The 15,481-nt window shown below is 48.2% G+C and overlaps 1 protein-coding gene across 3 annotated transcripts in view; it reads right to left on the bottom strand.

The window, feature by feature from the left end:
* Window positions 1-15,481, bottom strand: part of ELP2 (elongator acetyltransferase complex subunit 2) — a 405,605-nt gene that overhangs the window by 369,406 nt on the left and 20,718 nt on the right. For all 3 annotated transcript variants that reach the window (XM_063922926.1, XM_063922927.1, XM_063922928.1), the window contains exon 2: window positions 366-444. In XM_063922926.1, the coding sequence (XP_063778996.1) occupies window positions 366-444 (79 nt within the window). The remainder of the gene's footprint in view (window positions 1-365; window positions 445-15,481) is intronic.

The raw sequence follows: 15,481 nt of genomic DNA, 5'->3' as shown, positions 1-15,481 counted from the left end.
TTTCATTTGGTGAAAATAATTTCACTGTTACTACAAAAAAAAAAAAATCAGCATTTTACACCTTTTAAGAACCTAAAATACTTTTCTTATGGGCACTAACAGTGCCCAATACAATTATCCAATGTTATAGCCACTTCTTTGAGGTACGGGGTGATTTCAGTGCTTTTTCATGAACTTCCCCCAGGTTGCGAACTATAGAATTACTGTGAGACACTGCCACCGGTGCCACGAACAGGGAGTGCAGTTGATAAATATAACCCATGTATTCCGCAGACGGAACTCACGGCTAACTGAATCAGCCCCATAGGCTCCAGACAACACATTTGTCCTAGACTGCTGAGGCTGATAAGGTTAAATATACTTACTGCAATCATGTTTCTGAATCCACAGCACACAGTTAACTCTTCCTGAATGCCCATTCAGAGTGGTTATCACGGTTTTTTTCTGAAATGACAAAATAATATTCACAAATACACAATTCACCACATTTTCTGATAATTCTCACAATAATGCTGGGCATACAACCTTCAGATAACAACGTCCATCAGACCAACAAACCAATTGTTTGATAACATCCAATATCGTTGCCAAAAATCAGATTTTTTTACAATATTTGATGCTTCCGGCCTGTTAAACAGTTGAAATTGAAGCACCAATTATCGGATCTTTAAGAGGAATACGGTCAGTAGGTCGACCACTATTGGTTGACATGCATTAGGTCAACAGGGTCACTAGATCGACATGTGCTAGGTCAACAGTTCAAAAGGTCAACATGAGTTTTTCAAATTTTTTGACTTTTTCATACTATACGATCCACGTGGACTACAATTGGGAACGGTAACCTGTGCAGAGCGCAGCGGTAGCGGAGCGAGGCACCTTGCCTGAAGCATGGCGAGCAAAGCGAGCCATGCGAGGGGACACAGTGCACAAATTGGGGTTCCCTTTCACTTTATGAAGAAAACACCAAAAGAAGAAAAAAAAACTCATGTCAACCTTTTGACCTGTCGACCTAATAACCATGACAACCTAGTTACCCTGTCGACCTAATGCATGTCGACCAACAGTGGTCGACCCAATGACCCATACCCCTTTCAGACATGCTAGACAAATCTGCATGTCCGACAGTCCAATAATTATTGCTTGGTAGAGGCAATACACTGTTCAATGGTCGGTTAGATCAGCTGATTAGGGACTGATCAGGCCAATAACTGAAAAAATAGGATTTTAATACCTACCGGTAAATCCTTTTCTCGCAGTCCATTAGGGATACTGGGCAAAACTAGTACGATGGGGTATAGACGGGGTCCAAAGGAGCCAGTGCACTTTAAATTTCTTCAACTGGGTGTGCTGGCTCCTCCCCTCTATGCCCCCTCCCACAGTCAGTTATAGGTAAAAGAAAAAGGACATATATGAGAGAAGGAACATGATAACAAAGGGTGGTGAGATTTACACACCAGCACACCACTAACAAACAACAACCAGCAACGGCTGGTAACAACAATAGCAACAGCTGAACAGGTAACCATAGAACATGAACCTGCAGAAAAGTCCACGTACTGAGGCAGGCGCCCAATATCCCTTATGGACTACGAGAAAAGGATTTACCGGTAGGTATTAAAATCCTATTTTCTCTAGCATCCATAAGGGATATTGGGGAAAACTAGTATGATGGGGATGTCCCAAAGCTACCAGAACGGGCAGAAACGTGCGGAGACTGCTGCAGCAAGTGGGAATCCTCTTTGGCCAGGGTATCAAATTTGTAGAACTTCACAAAAGTGTTCTTCCCCAACCAGGTAGCAGCTCAGCATAGTTGCAAGGCCGAGACTCCACGGGCAGCCACCCAGGAAGAGCCCACTGATCTAGTAGAGTGGGCCTTTAGAGACTAAGGAACAGGTAAGGCTGTCGACACATAGGCCTGTTCGATCGTAAGCCTAATCCAACGAGCAATGGACTGCTTTGAAGCAGGGAAACCCTTTTTCAGCACATCATAAAGTAAGAACAAGGAATCCGTCTTTCCGACCCAAGCTGTACGCTTGACATATCTTCAAGGCACGCACAGCATCCAATGCCTCCGAAGGAGCAGAAATGTCAGAACTGGACAGAACCACAATAGGTCGATTCAGATGAAATGCAGAGACAACCTTGGCAGGAACTGCTGTCTAGTCTGGAGCTCCGCTCTGTCCTCGTAAAAGACCAAGTAGGGACTTTTACAAGATAAGGCCCCCAATTCTGAAATACGTTGAGCAGAAGCAAGGGCCAGTAACAGCACAGTCTTCCTTGTGAGGTACTTGTATTCTACCGTCATCAGAGGTTCAAACCAGGAAGACTCTAGAAATTTCAACACTACATCCAAATCCCAGGGTGCCATATGCGGCACAAAGGGAGGTTGTATGTGGAGTATCCCTTGCGAGAAGGTCTGAACTTCTGGCAACAGTGACAATTTCTTCTGAAAGAGAATGGAGAGAGCTGAAATCTGGACCTTAATGGAACCCAGACGTAAACCCTAATCCACACCAGCCTGCAGGAAACATCCCAAGTGAAACTTTGCAGGCTTACACGTGTGTTCCTCGCACCAAGAGAGACATATCTCCTCCAGATATGATGATATAGTGTTTTGACGTCACAGGTTTCCTGGCCTGAACCATGGTTGCAATAACTTTCTTGGAAAGGCCCTTGTGAGCTAGGATGTTCCTCTCAACCTCCATGCCGTCAAACGAAGTCACCGTAAGTCCGGGTAGACGAACGGTCCTTGTTGAAGAAGATCTCTTCTGAGTGGTAGAGGCCAAGGGTCTTCGACGGACATGTCCAGAAGATCCGCGTACCACGCCCTCCGAGGCAATTAGAATTGCCTGGACACCTTGATTCCTGAGTCACTTTAGCACTCTTGGGAGCAACGGGATTAGAGGAAACAGGTAGACCAGCCAGTACTGCCAAGGCGACACCAGTGCATACACAGGCCCTCGCCTGAGGGACCCTGGTCCGCGAGCAATACCAGGGAAGTTTCTTGTTGAGACAAGAAGCCATCATGTCTATTTGTGGACAACTTCACCGGTCGATGATCTGCTGGAACACCAGATGGTGGAGACCTCACTCCCCTGGGTGGAGATCGTGACGACTCAGGAAGTCCACCTCCCAGTTGTCCACAGCTGGAATGAAGATTGCCGACATGGCTCTTGCATTTCTTTCCACCCAGAGGAGTATCTTTGACACCTCTCGCATGCAGGCTCTGCTTTTTGTCCCTCCATGTCGATTGATATATGCCACCGCCGTGGCGTTGTCCGACTGTACCTGGATCGTGTGATCCTGGAGTACAGGAGAGACTTGAAGAAAAACACTGTAGATCACCCGAAGTTCCAGAATGTTGATCGGAAGGAGACTTTCGTGGCCTGACCACCTGCGCTGGAACTGCGCCCCTTGGGTGACAGCTCTCCATCCTCCCAGACTCGCATCTGTCGTGAGGAGGGTCCAATCCTGAATCCTGAAACTCCTGCCCTCCAGGAGATTGGAGGACTGTAGCCACCACAGGAGGGAAATCCTGGCCTGAGGTTACAGCTGAATCATCCGATGCATCTGTAGATGTGAGCCGGACCACTTGCTCAGGAGATCCAACTGAAACATTCTGGCATGGAACCTCTCATACTGGATTGCCTCATATGAGGCAACCATCTTTCCCAACAATCTTATGCAGAGATGTACAGACACTCGAGTAGGTCGGAGCACCATGCGGACCATCTCCTGAAGTGTTTTTGCCTTGTCCTCTGGTAGAAATACCTTCTGGGCCACAGTATCCAGCAACATCCCCAGAAACAGAAGCCTCTAAGTTGGCTCCAGGTGGGACTTCTGTAAGTTGAGGATCCACCCATGGTCGGACAGAAGACGGATGGTGCGGTCGATATGGAGCAATAAAAGCTCCCTGGATTTTGCCTTTACCAGAAGATCGTCCAGATAAGGGACCACATTGATCCCCTGGACCCGGAGTTGAAGCATCATCTCCGCCATCACCTTCGTGAATACCCTTGGGGCTATTGACAGGCCAAAGGACAGTGCCTGGAATTGGATGTGATCGTCCAGCAGCGCAAAACGCAAGAACACCTGATGAGGCCAAATCGGAATATGGAGATAGGCATCCTTGATATCCAAAGAGACCAGAAATTACTGTTCTTCCATGCCAGCAATCACTGCTCGCGGGGATTCCATTTTGAACTTGAACACACTCAAATAAGGATTCAAGGATTACAGATTCAGAATGGGTCTGACCGAACTGTCCAGCTTCGGCACCACAAACAGATTGACTGTGACAGTGTTGCGGTAGTGGTACTGGAACAAAGAAGGGGGGTTGGACCAACTTCCGGATAGCCTGTTGTAACGTAACTTGCATATCCTCCAAAGCTGGTAAGCTTGATTTGAAAAATCGTTGGGGAGGGGGGGAAAGAGTACTGTCTGTACTGCTGAAGTGACACAGTCGAGCTCCCACCTCGAGATCCCCCCGGGGTGGGTGGGCACCATCATGCCGACACCTTAGTGGAAGCAGAACCGGTGGACTGTTCATGAGAACTGGTACTTGCAGGTTTTCTGGACCTACCCCTGGTGCCTCTAGCCACATTGGAGGCACCTCTGTCCTTCGATCGAAATCTGAGAGACTGAGGCCAGATGGCCCCGGAAAGGAGCGTCTCGCTGGTGGGCCTCGGAGGGGAGAAACGTGGATTTCCCAGCCGTAACTTTGGAAATCCAGGTTTCCAATTCAAACCCAAAAAGCCCTTCCCCAGAAAAGGGGAAGGAATCCACACTACATTTGGATTCTGCGTCTGCAATCTACTGACGCAACGACAAGACCCTGCGTGCGGATACTGCCATGGCAAACGTCCGAGCATTAATGTTCCCCATCTCCTTGAGAGAATCCCAGAGGACACGTGTAGTGTCCTGAATGTGCTTCAGTAGGGTTACCATAGTAACTAAGGGCAAATCACCCTGAATTTGAATGGCCCTAGAATTGAATAGCATGGGTCATCCAGCAACCCGCAATGACCGGTCTTTGTGAGAGGCCAGCTGCAGTGTATATAGACTTTAGGGTAGACTCTTATCTTTCGATCCCCAGGATCCTTCATGGTAAAGGAGACCGAGGCAGGCAGCACCGCCTTCTTAGACAGGCGAGAGACTGACACATCCACCCCAGGGGGTTCCTCAGAAAATGTTCTACCTTCAGGGGCCTTCTCTATAACCCCACCTACAAAGCACTGTGAACTCAGTTTCGTTAACCAGTCCAATGCAGGAGCAGGTAAGAGAGAAGGTAGATGTTAGTCACATAGAACCACATTCTCACGACAGGAGTAGGGGATAAAGCCATACAAACCCATAGAAGCTACGTGTGTCAGGGCGGGCGCCCTGTGGAATCCAATGTACTTCGCAGAAAGAGTTAACCATGGTAAGTCTACCATAACTCTCCTTTTCTAAAGCAGGTTACAATGGTTTCCATAGGGAAACATCAAGGATGTCCTTAAAGCAGTTCCTCAAGGGAGGGGAAGCGCCTTGGCGAGTATGAGAACCCGGCGTCCAAAGGAAGTATCTTGGGAGGCATTCAAGGGCATAGAACCTAATAAACGTGTTCACAGAGGACCACGTAGCCACCTTGCACAATTATCCTGCGGTCGCGTCACAGCGAGCCGCCCAAGAAGGTCCAACAAAAGGAGTAAAATGGGCATTAATAGCAGCAGGTACTGGGAGTTCAGCCTGCGCATAAGCTTGGGCAATCACCATTCTAATCCACCTGGCCAGGGCTTGCTTATATGCAGGCCAGCCACGTTTGTGAAAACCAAACAAGACAAAAATGGAGTCTGACCTCATGACTGAGGCAGTCCTCTCCATATAAATATGGAGAGCCTATACCACATCCAAAGACTGCTCTTTAGAGGACAAATCAGAAGAGATAAAGGCCGGAACCACAATCTTTTGGTTAAGGTGAAAAGATGACACCACCTTAGGTAAATAACCTGGGTGAGTTCTAAGAACTACCCGGTCACAATGAAATATTAGAAAGTGTTGACAACAGGACAATGAGCCCACGTCCGACACCCTTCTAGCAGAGGCAAGAGCCAGTAAAAGAGCCATTTAAGGTCAACTGTCTCAAGAGGTTAAAATGAACAAAGGATTTTTGACACTTCCATCATTGCCATGCGGCTTTGAGTGCCGCCTTGATGTTTTATGTATGCCACCGGGGTGGCATTGTCTGACTGTACTTGAACAGACCTGTTCTGTACTAGAGGCAGGGCGAGAGATAGTGCATTGAACAGCTCCCACAACTCCAGAATGTTTATTGGGAGGAGTGACTCCTCCTTGGCCCAGCGCCCCTGAAAAAAAGTGTTGCTCCAACATCGCACCCCATCCCCTCAGACTGGCGTCCGTTGTCAGCAGGACCCAGTCGGTGATCCAGAAGGGACGGCCTCTGCTCAATTGCTGGTCCTGTAGCCACCAGGTCAGCGACAGACGAGCCTCCGGAGTCAAAGTGATCATGTGAGATCTGATCCGATGAGGTAGGCCGTCCCACTTGGAAAGGAATAACCTCTGCAGAGGGCGAGAATGAAATTGGAGTGTACTCTACATGTCGAATGCCAACTCCATCAGGCCAAGCACTTGCATCGCCGAGTGTATCGACACTCTGGGGCAACAAAGGAAGCAACTTATCTTGTCTTTAAGTTTCAGGACTTTTTCTGGAGACAGAAACAGTCATTGACTGTGTGTGTTCAGGAGTGTCCCCAGGTGCACCATGTTCTGAGCTGGGACCAGCGAGGATTTCTTCCAATTGATAAGCCACCTGTGGGCTTGTAGGAAAACTTACCATCAGTTGCAGATGACTGAGGAGGACATTGTGGAAGTTTGCCAGAATCAGCAAGTCATCTAGATACAGCAGGATCCTGACTCCCTGGCAACGGAGATGGGCCGTCATTACGGCCATGACCTCGGTGAAGATCTGAGGAGCTGTAGCCAGTCCAAATGGCAGAGCCTGGAATGGATAGTGGAGGTTGCCAATAGCAAACCGCAGATAATACCGATGCGACACGGCAATAGGTATATGCAGGTACGCATCCTTTATATCCAGGGATACCATATAGTCTCCGGGTTCCATAGGCAGTACAATGGAGCGCAGTGTTTCCATACGGAACTTGGACACTCTCACAAACTTGTTCAGTGATTTGAGGTTTATTATTATTTATTTATTACCAGTTATTTATATAGCGCACACATATTCCGCAGCGCTTTCCAGAGAATATTTGGCCATTCACATCAGTCCCTACCCCAGTGGAGCTTACAATCTATATTCCCTACCACATGTACACGCACACACATTCATGCTAGGGTTAATTTTGTTGGGATCCAATTAACCTACCAGTATATTTTGGGATTGTGGGAGGAAACCGGAGTACCCGGAGGAAACCCACGCAAGTACGGGGAGAATATACAAACTCCACACAGTTGGGCCATGGTGGGAATTGAACCCATGACCTCAGTGCTGTGAGTAAGTCTGAGAACGGTACACACTATGTTTGTTGTGTTTTTCTCTTACATGCGATATCCCAAATGATGGATACTCGCTGGTAGTTCTTTTAACCAGATAGGTGTTTTGGGGACATAAAAACACCCACCTAAATATTCCTTCTGCTATATTTAGTCATTACACTCGTGGGCGCCTGCATTCTCTAGTGTGTGTGTGTGTGTGTGTGTGTGTGTGTGTGTGTGTGTGTGTGTGTGTGTGTGTGTGTGTGTGTGTGTGTGTGTGTGTGTGTGTGTGTGTGTGTGTGTGTTTATATACTTGTAAACCACAGATCCCAGGACGGTCTTGCTGCCAAGGCATAATGGTACTTGGTGAACTGCAGAGGTCAATGAGGCCTTTAGTATACAGTTGTGCTCATAAGTTTACATACCCTATGACTCAGAATCCAGACACGTCAGTGCAGCACTGAATGAAAGATGCAAGAGTCTTTCAGTAGTCCAGAAACGCACTGACCTTTTATGCACACACACTGATTACAAGCAAACAGATCACAGGTGAGGATGGTTACCTTTAGTAGCCATTCAAACCCGTTTGTGTCAACTTGTTATCAGGCCAAAATATCCAGGGTATGTAAACTTTTGATCAGGGTCATTTGGGTAGTTTCTGTGGTCATTATGATTTCAAAAGAGTAAACACAGTTGTTTGACAATAAATGGTTTCACCCAACCACTAACCATGAGTGAAAGAAAAGTTTGTGAGTTATCATTCATATTCTCTGACAAATGGCCAGAAAATCACAAATTCTGCTAGGGTATGTAAACTTATGAGCACAACTGTATGTTAAAAAACAAAAATGCAACCCCTCCTCCAATTTCAGCACTGGGACCAGAAGTAGGCATTGTCTACTGTTAAGATGATTTAACATGATTGAAACAACCGTTTTAGGGCATTTTCTTGTGTGTGGTAGCATATGGCTTACTATAGTCTGCTTCCTCACACCAACAGAATATATTGTTCCCACCAGCTAACTGGATAATAATTTGTATAACAATCACGAGGGTGGTCATACACTGATCAACTGCCCAATGCTGGCCACACATCTAAAAGAATATTTGTCAAAGCAGCCAACTAGTTGGTTGGACTGAAAATCTGGTAATGTGTTGTATGAGAGCAAACAACAACCAGCAGTTTGCTTCCAAATGCTGGAAAACAAACAATAACAGTTGTTCAGAGAAGTAGGTTAAATCTATTTCAATTAAACAACTATCGCCGGTGCTAGATTGGCCTGCATGCAGGCTCAATCTAGCACATCGCTCATTTCACCCGCTGGGTGAAATGAGCGCCCCCGCCAGCCATACCCCTCGCTCAGCACACATCGCGCTGTGCTGTGCGGAGGGAGAGAGATGTGTGCTGAGCGGTCTGTGTTAAGATCGCTCAGCACACATCTCTCCCGTCATTACTGGGCTTAATACTCCGGTGTCTCTGCCTGCACTGCATACTGTCCTGCTTGCATCCTAGTAATCTCAGAGTTCTCCAGCCGGGGGACCCTGTAACAGAGGGGAGCATGGGGTACAGTATTCCCCACACACACATCCCCACCCTCCTTAATCTCGCTACGACGGTAATGTGACCACGTAATGGACTTCTTTAGCGGAGTTAAATACCTTCACACATCTTGAAGTGGAAGCATAATTAGGAATTTGGTTACCTACCGGTAAATCCTTTTCTCGTAGTACGTAGAGGATGCTGGGGTCCACATTAGTACCATGGGGTATAGACTGGTCCACCAGGAGCTATTGGCACTTTAAGAGTTTAATAGTGTGGGCTGGCTCCTCCCTCTATGCCCCTCCTACCAGACTCAGTCTAGAAACTGTGCCCGAGGAGACAGACATCTTCGAGAGAAGGATTTTACACAGATAGTGTCGAGATTCACACCAGCTCACACATACAAGGCACATCAAGCTAACTAGCTTGAAACGCAGCAACCGCTGAAACATTACTTACCAAGTAACAATGCAGGACTTAATTAAAACGAAGTTGTACTGAACCAAATAACTATAGCTTGAAAATGAGTAGAGAGTAGGATCTTGATCCGAGGCACCAACAGGCTACAAACTTTTACTGTTCATAGAATGCTTAGCGCCGCCTCCTCTATAACTCCACCTCAGTACACAGGAGCTCAGTTTTGTTAACCAGCCCAATGCAGTAGCAGGCAAAAAGAGACGACAACCGTTAGTAGCCACATACACTACATACTCACGACAGAAGGTGTCAGTGGCTAATGCCATACCAACCCAAAGAAGCTAAGTGTGTCAGGGTAGGCGCCCTGTGGAGCCCAGTGTACCTCGCAGAAAGATTTAACAACGGTAAGTTCTTACCATAAACCTCGTTTTCTGCTGCGGGGTATACTGGGCTCCACAGGGAATAACATCGGGGGATGTCCTAAAGCAGTCCCTTATGGGACGGGAAGCACTGTAGCGGACACAAGAACCCGGCATCCAAAGGAAGCATCCTGGGAGGCCGCCCCCCCCCCCCCCCTTCTACAACCCCCTGGTACCGTGAGAGATAGCTGGAGTTGTTCTGGAGGGACTTGCTCTTCACTGACAGCGTTGTGCAGGCAGGAAAATGGCGCTGAACGCTGCTGGGTTCGCTCTGAGGAGAAGCTCCACCCCCAAAATGGTGCTGTCTTCCCGCTCTTCATAGGATTATACTGACGTGAGGAATTATGCTGGCTGAGATCACGGGACCCCGACAGGCTGGGTGACCAGTGTAGGGTGTAGGCGCTGGCTCAGGGCGCCCCTCATAGCTCCGCACTATGTACCGCTGAGCCCCGGAGCGCAGTTAGTACTGCGCTCCATTACCCTGTTGCCGACATCTTCACACCAGCCCCCCGCTTGCTAGGGGGGGGTCGGTGACTCACTTGCCACCCATCTTCTGGCTCTGTAAGCGGGTGGCGGCATGCTGATGGGGTGAGCGATCCCCTGTGGCGGGGATCAATCAATCCCCTCAGGAGCTCAGTGTCCTGTCAGCGGAGATAGTGGCTCAGACCCCGCAGGGCGGACACTACTCCCCCCCTTAGTCCCACAAAGCAGGGAGGCTGTTGCCAGCAGCCTCCCTGTAAAATAATAAACTCTAAAAAAAAACTTTTACTAAAGAAGCTTTGTAGAGCTCCCCTAGCTGTGGCCGGCTTCTCCGGGCACATTTTCTAAACTTAGTCTGGTAGGAGGGGCATAGAGGGAGGAGCCAGCACACACTCTCAAACTCTTAAAGTGCCAATGGCTCCAGGTGGACCCGTCTATACCCCATGGTACTAATGTGGACCCCAGCATCCTCTAGGACATGAGAGAAATAGGCTTACAAATATTTCTTGATATCACTTGACGTGTCAGTTCAAAATTATAAAGAAGCAGTTAAAGTTGACAATAAAACTATGCCTTGGAGAGAGATAAAGACGACAGTGATACAGTATCAGTCAGTCAGTGCCTTACTGCCATGTTACAGTTTGTGATTGAAAAAAAAAAAAAAATACAGTTAGGAGCTGATTATTTGGTAGTTTATCTCTATCCACGGTTTAGTACATAGACCACATAGTTAGTTATGAGCACCACATTTCAAGCTCATTTGCAGCAAATGGCAAAAGCTGAAAAAGTCAGGTATCAATGACCAATAAAAAAAAATAAGATTTTACTTACCGGTAAATCTATTTCTCGTAGTCCGTAGAGAATGCTGGGGACTCCGTAAGGACCATGGGGAATAGACGGGCTCCGCAGGAGGTAGGGCACTTTAAGAAATCTTTGGATTCTGGGTGTGCACTGGCTCCTCCCTCTATGTCCCTCCTCCAGACCTCAGTTAGAGAAACTGTGCCCAGAGGAGATGAACAGTACGAGGAAAGGATTTTTGTAAATCTAAGGGCGAGATCTATACCAGCCACACCAATCACACCGTATAACTTGTGATAAACTACCCAGTTAACAGTATGAACAATAACATAGCCTCGGTTCAAACCCGATCAACTATAACATAACCCTTATGTAAGCAATAACTCTATATAAGTCTTGCAGAAGAAGTCCGCACTTGGGACAGCCGCCCAAGAAGAGCCCACCTTCCTAGTGGAATGGGCCTTAACCGATTTAGGCAATGGCAATCCTGCAGAAGAATGCGCCTGCTGAATCGTGTTACAGATCCAGCGAGCAATAGTCTTCTTTGGAGCAGGAGCGCCAACCTTGTTGGCCGCATACAGAACAAACAGAGCTTCGGTCTTCCTGATCCTAGCCGTTCTGGTCACATAAATCTTCAAAGCCCTGACCACATCCAGGGACTCGGAATCCTCCAAGTCCCGTGTAGCCACAGGCACGACATTAGGTTGGTTCATATGAAAAGATGAGACCACCTTGGGCAGAAATTGAGGACAAGTCCTCAACTCTGCCCTATCCACGTGAAACATCAGGTATGGGCTTTTTTATGATAAAGCCGCCAATTTCCGAAACTCGCCTTGCAGAAGCTAAGGCCAACAACATGACCACTTTTCAAGTGAGGTATTTCAACTCTACTGTTTTGAGTGGTTCAAACCAAGGTGACTTGAGGAAACTTAACACCACGTTAAGGTCCCAAAGTGCCACCGGAGGCACAAAGGGAGGCTGAATATGCAGCACGCCCTTCACAAAAGTCTGTACTTCAGGAAGAGAAGCCAATTCTCTTTGAAAGGAAATGGGTAAGGCCGAAATTTGAACCTTTATGGAAGCTAATTTTAGGCCCAAATTCACTCCCGTTTGAAGGAAGTGAAGCAGACGGCCCAACTGGAACTCCTCCGTAGGAGCATTCCTGGCCTCACACCAAGAAACATATTTTCGCCATATACGGTGATAATGTTTCGACGTCACGTCCTTCCTAGCCTTGATCAGGGTAGGAATGACCTCCTCCGGAATCCCTTTTTCCGCTAGGATCCGGCGTTCAACCGCCATGCCGTCAAACACAGCCGCGGTAAGTCTTGGAACAGACAGGGCCCCTGCTGCAGCAGGTCCTGCTTTAGAGGAAGAGGCCACGGATCTTCTGTGAGAAACTCTTGCAGATCCGTATACCAAGACCTCCTTGGCCAATCTGGAACAATGAGGAATGTTCTGACCCTTCTTATTCTTATTATCCTCAACACCTTGGGTATGAGAGGTAGAGGAGGAAACACATAGACCGATCTGAACACCCAAGGTGTCACCAGAGCGTCTACCGAAACCGCCTGAGGGTCTCTTGACCTGGCGCAATACCTCTTTAGCTTTTTGTTGAGGCGGGACGCCATCATGTCTATCTGAGGCAGTCCCCACCGATCCGTGATCTGTGTGAAGACTTCTTGATGAAGTCCCCACTCTCCCAGATGCAGGTCGTGCCTGCTGAGAAAGTCCGCCTCTCAGTTGTCCACCCCCGGGATGAACACTGCTGATAGTGCGCTTACATGGCCTTCCGCCCAGCGTAGAATCCTGGTCGCCTCTGCCATGTTCACTCTGCTCCTTGTGCCGCCTTGGCGGTTTACATGAGCCACTGCCGTGACATTGTCTGACTGAATCAGAACCGGTTTGTTCCGAAGCCATTCCTTCGCTTGGCGTAGGGCGTTGTATATGGCCCTCAACTCCAGGACATTGATGTGGAGACCAGTCTCTAGGCTTGACCAGAGACCCTGGAAATTTCTTCCTAGTGCGACAGCTCCCCAACCTCGGAGGCTCGCGTCCGTGGTCACCAGGACCCAGTCCTGAATGCCGAACCTGCGACCCTCCAGGAGGTGAGCACTGCGCAGCCACCACAGGAGAGACACCCTGGCCCTGGGAGACAGGGTGATCCGTTTTTGCATGTGTAGATGGGACCCGGACCATTTGTCCAATAGGTCCCATTGAAAGGTCCTTGCATGGAACCTGCCGAAGGGGATGGCCTCGTATGAAGCCACCATCTTCCCCAGAACCCTCGTGCAATGAAAACTTTTTTTTTTTTTTTTTTTTTACTTCAATAGGTTCCTGACCAGAGCTACTAGCTCCTGAGCCTTCTCCACTGGAAGAAAAACTCTTTTTTGGTCTGTGTCTAGAATCAGGCCCAAAAAGGTCAGACGCGTTGCAGGGACTAGCTGGGATTTCGGTAAATTGAGACTCCAGCCGTGCCTCTGCAACGTCTTCACGGACAGAGACACGCTGTCCAGCAACTTCACCCGAGATCTCGCCTTTATGAGGAGATCGTCCAAGTACGGAATAATTGTGACGCCCTGCCTGCGCAGGAGCACCATCATTTCCGCCATTACCTTGGTGAAAATTCTCGGGGCCGTGATAAGACCAAACGGCAACGTCTGAAATTGGTAGTGACAGTCCTGTACTGCAAATCTCAGGAACGCCTGGTGAGGAGGGAAAATCGGAACATGAAGGTACGCATCCTTTATGTCCAGGGACACCATCCAATCCCCTCCCTCCAGGCTGGCGATGACCGCTCTGAGCGATTCCATTTTGAACTTGAACCTCTTCAAGTACAGGTTCAGGGATTTCAGATTTAAAATGGGTCTGACCGAACCGTCCGGTTTCGGTACCACAAACAGGGATGAATAATAACCCTCTCCTTGCTGGAGATGAGGAACTTCGACTATCACCTGTTGAATGTACAATTTGTGAATTGCAGCTAACACCAGCTCCCTGCCCGACGGGGAAGCCGGCAGAGCCGATTTGAAAAACTGGTGAGGAGGCATGTCTTCGAATACCAGTCTGTATCCCTGGGAAACAATCTCTATTGCCCCGGGATCCACCTGTGAGAGAACCCAGACGTGGCTGAAAAGACGAAGACGTGCCCCCACTTGATCTGACACCCCCCCCAGAAAGCCCCAGCGTCATGCGGTGGACTTTGCGTAAGTAGGGGAGGACTTCTGCTCTTGGGAACTAGCTGTGCGCAGCTTTTTTCCCTTGCCTTTACCTCTGGCAACAAAGGACGATCCCCGTACCTTCTTGCTCTTATTGGAACGAAAGGACTGCATTTGATAATGAGGTGCCTTTTTTGTATGCTGCAGGGGGACATAAGTTAAGAAATTCGACTTACCAGCCGTAGCAGTAGAGACAAGGTCCGAGAGGCTGTCTCCAAACAACTCCTCCCCTTTGTAAGGCAAGGACTCCATATGCCGCTTTGAATCGGCGTCTCCCGTCCACTGTTGGGTCCACAAGAGCTGCCTAGCAGAAATAGACATAGCATTTATTCTGGAGCTTAATAAACAAATGTCTCTCTGAGCATCTCTCATATACAAGGCAGCATCTCTGATATGCTCTATGGTCATTTGAATGGCATCCCTATCTAAGGTGTCAATCTCCGTAGATAAGGAATCTGCCCATGCCACAACCGCACTACAAACCCAGGCCGACGCCATAGCCGGTCTAACAATAGTACCTGAATGAGTGTAAATGTGCTTCATGGTAATTTCCTGCCTGCGATCAGCAGGATCCTTGAGGAAAGCCGTATCCTGTGAAGGCAGTGCCACCTTTTTGGACAAGCGTGTCAGCGCCTTGTCTACTTTAGGCGAAGATTCCCATCGTATCCTATCCGTTTGTGGAAAAGGATACGCCATAAGAATCCTTTTGGGATCTTGTGGTCTCCAATCCGGAGATTCCCAAGCCTTTTCGCACAATTCACTCAGTTCAAATGAGGACGGAAAGGTGACTTCAGGCTTTTTCCCTTTATACATGTGTACCCTCGTGTCAGGGACAGGGGGTTCCTCAGTAATATGCAAAACCTCTTTAATGGCAATAATCATGTCCGAATACCTTTTGCCACCCTCGGCTGTAATTTTGCATCTTCATAGTCGACACTAGAGTCAGTATTCGTGTCGGTATCTGTGTCATCGATCTGGGATATGGTGCGCTTCTGAGACCCCGAAGGGCCTGGCGCCACAGAGATAGGCATGGACTGGCTACCTGACTGATCCCTAGCTTCAGCCTTGTCTAACCTTTTATGCAATAGATTGACATTTGCATTCAAGACATTCAGCAT

This window comes from Pseudophryne corroboree, chromosome 5 (assembly GCF_028390025.1).
Source record: "Pseudophryne corroboree isolate aPseCor3 chromosome 5, aPseCor3.hap2, whole genome shotgun sequence".
Lineage (NCBI taxonomy): Eukaryota > Metazoa > Chordata > Amphibia > Anura > Myobatrachidae > Pseudophryne > Pseudophryne corroboree.
This window is presented reverse-complemented; position numbering and strand designations above follow the sequence as displayed.